This window comes from Colletes gigas, unplaced genomic scaffold (genome assembly GCF_013123115.1).
Source record: "Colletes gigas isolate AHSC1104 unplaced genomic scaffold, ASM1312311v1 Colletes_gigas_Sc00014, whole genome shotgun sequence".
Lineage (NCBI taxonomy): Eukaryota > Metazoa > Arthropoda > Insecta > Hymenoptera > Colletidae > Colletes > Colletes gigas.
In genome coordinates this window covers 1,698,620-1,705,584 of record NW_025106643.1, presented here as the reverse complement: position 1 = coordinate 1,705,584, position 6,965 = coordinate 1,698,620, and the positions used below count along the sequence as shown (strand labels likewise).

Genomic DNA, 6,965 nt, shown 5'->3' with positions numbered 1-6,965 from the left:
GCTGGCTGGCGCGCGTGCGCGTGCAATTAGCAGGTGAATGACTTCCGACCTGACTTGAAATTGTTCCGACAGAAAGCCGCGCGACTCGAAATTTTACTCTCTTTTTCTTCGTGTGCAAAAATGAAAAAACCTTGTTTTCAAACTTTATGTCTCGAATTGCCCCACGAAAACGAAACTATTCTTTCAGACAACGGAAAACTAGAATTCCCATAATTTATCTTTATAGCCTCGTTAAGATTCAAGAGTCCTATCCAGATTTATTTTCTTTGACAATGAAAACATGAAAAATCATGTCACCTATGATGTGACGTGGCAGTGAATGCATTAAACTTAAAAATAGTCGAATTTTTCAGGATTCTATGCGCGTAATTTCCTGAATTCCCCGTATCTTCCGTTGCCGCAAGTAACAAGCTTAACGGGCTTCAATCACAGGCGTGACAATTTAATATGTTATGGGTAATAATAATCGCGAGGCTGCATCTTTCCGAGCGGCATGCTTTAATCAACATGACAAGCGTTTATCTAAATGAGATGCATCGTGCCGTGAACTCCGCGTAATTTGCACGTTCTAGCGCGACGCATGGCGATGCATGCGAATCAAAATTTTCTATTACAGCGCGATACGACGCGGAATCGTATGAAAAACATGTTGCGCGCAAAATACGGGGATAAACAGACGCGTGCATTTGCATGCCCGATTCGATGCGTCGCGGAGCTACTTTAAATTGTAAAATTTCCATGGCCAAACGAGATAAAATATTATTTCGCCTTTTAAGGCTCGAGAGAAAAGCGGTTACCTGAGAACAAGGTATTTTCTAAATGAACACGTATTCGAAGAATATTCGTATTAATAAAAGTACTAACATTTGTTGAAGCACAGTGGGACATTATCCAAAAAAATATTTGCAGACTAAAAATCGTGTATCTTGTTCTTTCAGTTCATAAAATAAGCTTAAATTGCTACTACTGAAACTACTGAAACTTGTATTTCAAATGGAATCATCGGAGAAATTATTCTGGATTATAAATGAAGTCCAAATTCGCTTTGTTGGACTGTTTAGGGCAAGGTTCTTTATCCAGCTATGATAAATAAACGTTTCCACGCGAGAACACTGGGGACAGAGGCGCTAAACGCGTGGAGGTATTATTTCAAATCAACAGGACGTTCTTTGGATTTTTAAAGAACGACCACTTTGTGTCAGAACGTGCCTCAAGAGAGTGAGACGAGGTCGTCGTCGTCGTCGGTGTAGGACGTCGAGAGGAGGCCATAGGCGTCCAGACGGCGACGTCGTCGCCGGCGCCTAGCGTCGTGCTAACTAGCACCCCTAGCGCACACACCCACGCCTTTATTAAACGTCGCCCGTCGGCTCGCAGTATACGTTTCCCCTCATAAAATTGAACATGGCGTACATACCTATACGCGCGGAAGAACTCGAAAGAGAGGCCGGAATGGCGGGCAGAGGGAGAGAAACGCGCGAAGTGTACGATTCAGAGAAAGAGGGACAAAGAGGAAAGAAGTACAAACAGACTGCGAGAAGTACGCGAAGATAGAAAAAGGGAGGACGAAAACGTGCGCGTGAAACGAAGAGAACTAAATATTGAGTTACGATTTCTGAATGTTCAATCAAGATGACGTACCTCTATGCTCGCGAAATATCTGCGGCGGTAAAACTCGCTCGGCGCTGTTTGGCCGCGACGTCGCGACGTTCCGAACAGGGAAAACAGTAGACAGGCATCGAATTGCAATTTCTGAATTCTTCGTTAAGACTGTGATACGCGCGAGGGGATTATGGAGGAACGAGAATCTAAAGAATGAAGAAAGGACGACGGCGATGTATGCACGTCGTTTCTGAGTTTCGAAGAGTCAGACGGGTATATTTAAAATAGTAGATTGAGATATGTTAAAAGAAAGAGATAAATAACGCTAAAATCGACTTTGTCTCGAGGTTTGCTGACAAAAAATCGCTCTGTACGCAACGTAACGCAATAAGAGGAACGTTGGTGGATAAAAATAGGAGTCAGAGGCGGGAAGATCGTGGAAAAGCGAGAGAGTAGAGGCGAAAGAAGCCGGGAAAGAGGGCGACACGATGGAAGAGACGCGGAAGGAAGGGGATTAAAGTGATCCGGTGAGAATCAGGGCGGAAAGACAACGTGAGTTACGAGATTTATTAGATCCCGGATCCGAAGTATTTTAATTACGACGGAGTAACGCAACGAAAAGCGAAATTATTTCCAACGGGACGGGGGGCGCGGGAAATAACGTTAACCGTTAACGAGTAGTTTCGATATCGGCGTTCCGACGCGGTAATGGGGTACTCGTCGATGTAAGGACGGTAAAGTGGGTATTAAACGTAGATAGAATAGCCGGGGTGAAGATAAGAGGTAGGAATTCATGGTGCAACGAATGAAATGAGATGTAAATACGGTTTATTTTTCAACGGCCCACTATTTACCCCTTATTACTTTCGATGCACCGTAAAGGGTGTCGTTGGACACCGGCGGGGGATGCGTTTCGAAAGTAAATTACGCGGAAATATTTCCGGCGTACGTGATACCATTGCGTGGAAGGAGATCGTTAAAGGCTTTTGTAAGATTCGACAAAACTATCGCTACCGATTCTCGAACGTGATTAGAAACGATTCCTAAACTCTCCCCACGACGATAAATATCGTAAGCTACGATTCTGTCGGCCAAAAGAATATTACAGGCTTTAAAGAGAATTAAAATAGGAAATCTGAATATGAAGTTTGCAACGAGCTTTCCCCTTTTAATTTTCGTAGATTTCGCGAAACTTCCTAAATACAGTGAAAATTGATCACCATTAATCACCATAATCGGCAATTTCCCGTTTGACAAATTCCCCGGGATACGATGGCCGTGTAAATATTGAAATTTCAGCCTACAAATCATGCGAACATTTTCCTGGCAAGAAGTTCGCCTTCAAACGCACCCTTTTTCCCCGAGCACGGAGCCCCCACGCGCTTTGCACGGGCAAGAATATATACATCTTAATAGGAATGGAGAGTAGAGGGTGAACTCTCGTGCAAAATTTATTAAAACCCTCCTCTCTCTGTCCGGTTAACCGTCCAGAAAGCGGCGAGCGTACGTGAATTAAAGGCAACGACATGCTGAACATGTCCTATATCTGGTGTGTCAAAGGAACCGCCCAGCGCACAGTTAACAGGGTTAGATCCCGTACCCCGTAAAGTCGCTGGAGGCCCTCCAGTCGAGGGTAATTAAAAAGAATGACCACGAACAAGCCAACTAAATTTAGAATTCGGTGGCGAAAGCGCTAGTCGAGTTGCACGGGCGCCGATCGATTGCTCGCTATCTAGGACAGTCCTTCTTCGGGATTCGACATCGATTTTTGACCCATTGGAAAATGGCTCTCCCCCTTTTACGCGAAAAACAACGCCACTTTCATCATAAAAACTAAACCACAAGTACAATTTATTATTACTTTTCATGGTACAGTGTCTCTATCTGAACGTGTTAACTAAAAGGAGTTGTAGAAAAATTTATTGGGTTTACGACAATAATTTTCGATAAACTAACGCGTTTAAATGTGACATGGTTTCCGGAAATATCTAACTGCAGGGCGCTACGCGTTTCGTATACCGTTTCATTGTTTTAAATCAAACTTCAAACGCAAAACGCCGCTCCTCCGCGGTGAAATATTGAAACGGGAGTAAACTAGTACGAATTATTCATACACATATATTTTTCGATGTGTATGGGAATTAGCAATATATCCTGGCCAGTTTTCACCAAATTTCGATCTAGGAAACATTTAATTTCTTTATAATTCTTTATAATTGAATGGCCTCAAAATTAGCAATTGGTCTTCTTATCTATAACTACAATTTGAACTTCAATACAACCAAAATTGGCCAAATTTTACGTTCGAGTAAATTAAAATTGATTTTAATACGATTATGCGTTCGACTCTAAGTCTGCTATTTTACTAGGAAATAATAAAGATTACTTGACCTTTCACCTTATGGACTTTCGTGGCCCAATCTGACTGCCATACCGACTTGAAAATTCGGAGGTGATTTTAGCGTCCTCTACACATGAATGGCGGTCAGTTGAGAAACTATTCACTGAATTAATATTGATCGGCAAACAGCTGTAGATTAATTTCTGAATCTGTCGGTAACGTCGCGAATGACACGAAAATGGTAATGGGATTTCGAGACCCCATAAAAATGGGTCAAAAAAATCCATTGGATGAAGGATCTACTTCTATACTATATCTGTGACAATACTCTAGAATCTCTAGATCTAAACTAACCTAATGAAGAAGCTCTATATTTATGATGACCTATGCAACGCGGATCGCAGCCAATTTGCTAATAATATTTAGTTTTTAATTAATAATTGCATTACCCAGCTAAGAGTGATACGATTATTAATTAAACCCTAAATAATATTACCCAGGTCTCACCACGAGGAGGTTGCTGCGAATGGAGACCCACCCTAACCGATTCCCAACTACCCTCCATTAATAAAGATCCTCTGTAACCAACGATCGAAGGTGTAACTAATGAAAGAAGCACAACCAACGAAAAGAGCTAAAAGAATTTTCAAAAGAAACTTGGAAACACCAAATTGAATCAACATCGAACAATCAAACGAAATGAATGAATCAAACAAAGTACCTCCGTGGAATATTACGAGAATTCGAGCAAGAACGTAAAAATAAAAATTCATAAAATTGTATAGAAACAAATATAGTACATGATTGAAAACAATATTACATTATTATATACAACATTCATAATATAATAAAATAAAAATAAAATATAAATAAATGGAGTGGACTTACTACTTGTTGTCAGTACACAGGGTAGTTACCACTGGGCCAGCTGTAAAGTAAGAAAATATTCATATTATAGCAACATCGGTTAGATAAGCAAGGCAAAATCAGTTCATTAAAGCAAAATTATCATCAAATGAGTTTTTACAGTTGAATTAGCATATGTAGGTAACACGATAATGTTACGACTTTAATATAAAAAAAAAAAGTACATTAACTTTCGACCCATCTTCGTATTACAAGTGAGGTAATTAACTCGAAAGGTCTGTACAGAAAAGATAATAAATCATGTTTCGTTGACCGGTAGTTATCAGTATTATAGCCCCTTCAAGCTCAAGTATGCGGATATGGTTACAAATCAAGCGGTGTTCGTTCCGATAATGACATAGCGGAATAATAAACATCGAGTACATTTCATCTTCGCGTGTTTAATCGTTCTTGTCTCGAGTGTTCTACAGGCATGGCCTTCATAAGTCTACAATTGAAAATTCCAATTTGGGATATAATAAATTCTCTTAAAAATCAGATCAATTAAGAACAATTAAGAGAAGTTCAATTTTTAAGAATATTCATAAAAATGCATGCAATCATCAAGAAGGAACTTATATTTTTTAGTTCTTCTAAGTATAAATGTCATAATAGAAAACTATCTACTTAACAACCATATGTTGTTATCGCAAAATTGAGCTTAGGTCGTGGATTTATATCATTTGAAAATGAACCATATGTGCCTTTGACATTATGGTGCGTTTACATATAATACAAAAGAGTCACATTTATGAAGCCACCTTTTCAGAAACACAGTGTATCCGCCTTAATATTAATTAACAAAAATATTTAGTAACTAAATTAACTATTAATAAATCGTATTTTTTACTAATTGTTTAAGATATTATCAGAATTTTATTGCGCAAAAATTGAATTGATATCTATAAAATATCATTTTATAACTATGGTCTATTACAAACGATACCAACATTACGTTTACAATATTCCTAGTGTAGATTTCTTTCTATGTAACATAACCTATTTTATTAACGTTAGTTTGTTATGAGGTTCCAGAATGAATTTTGTAATATATAACAAATGCAGAAATTCTGTGTTTCAAGAAATTAGAAGATACGCGGGCCACAGCAAGTGGCAAAATATCAAACATACTAAACAGACACAAGATGCTGCAAGATCAGACCTATTTCGTTCTATAATTAGTAAAATGAGAGCTGCGATAGCAGGTATGATGTTTCTCTTAAAACATGACTGAAAACAATAAAATAAATTCCGAAATAGCAATTAAATTCGAACTATACACATCTTTCTACACGTCCAACGAAAATTTTCATTATTTGGTATTTACTTGAATAATTTTTATTTTAAAGAGACTGGAGTTACAGATCCATCTCAAAACACGAGATTAGCACAACTTATCGAACAAGCTAAAAAAGCCAATATGCCATTAAATACTTTAAACACATTTATGGCCAAAGTAAAGAATTCTAAAGAAAACACTAACCTTGACATACTATGCGTTCGTTGTCCTAGCAAATGCATATTAATTCTGTATATTATGACTAACAATTTTATTAAAACAAAATTGGAAATCGCTAATAAAATAAAGAAGGCTAAGTAAGTATTATCTTACATTTCGTTTTACAATGTTGGACTATAAACATAACTTTTACATTTCGAAAATTTTATGTAAACAGTGGTAAATTGGTAGAATCTACAGCATTGTCAATGTTTAATTGTGCATGTTACATTTTAACTTCAAAAGACTGTGATTTGGATCAAGCAATGGAAGATGCAATACACATAAATGCACAGGATGTTGAAAAAGTAACAGATGATGATAAAACATATTTTAAGGTATCAAAGATCAATTTATCTGACTTTTCTTTCTTTAAATATATTATATTTAATATTTCTATTGCAGTTTAGATTTGAATTGCTTTCCTCTCAGAAGAATGTTACCCAGCTTACAGGCAAGGGTTACCATATAATTTCTGTAGAAGACACATGCTTACCTGAATCTACAGTTGAATTAAATGAGGCAGACTTATTGGCTGTAAATAAATTGAAGGAGAAACTTCTACTTCTGGGTGAAATTGAGAAAATAGAGGACAATATAGCAAATTCTTAAACTACTATA

At 37.7% G+C, this 6,965-nt stretch overlaps 1 protein-coding gene across 1 annotated transcript; it reads left to right on the top strand.

Annotated features, from left to right (window-relative positions):
* The first annotated feature begins 5,851 nt into the window (after window positions 1–5,851).
* Window positions 5,852–6,956, top strand: LOC122399653 (probable transcriptional regulatory protein Pmob_0807). The gene is made up of 4 exons (XM_043400491.1): window positions 5,852–6,051; window positions 6,196–6,442; window positions 6,523–6,682; window positions 6,750–6,956. Exons 1-4 carry the CDS (start codon window positions 5,883–5,885, stop codon window positions 6,954–6,956), a joined length of 783 nt encoding a protein of 260 aa, XP_043256426.1. The 5' UTR covers window positions 5,852–5,882.
* Window positions 6,957–6,965: the final 9 nt, after the last annotated feature.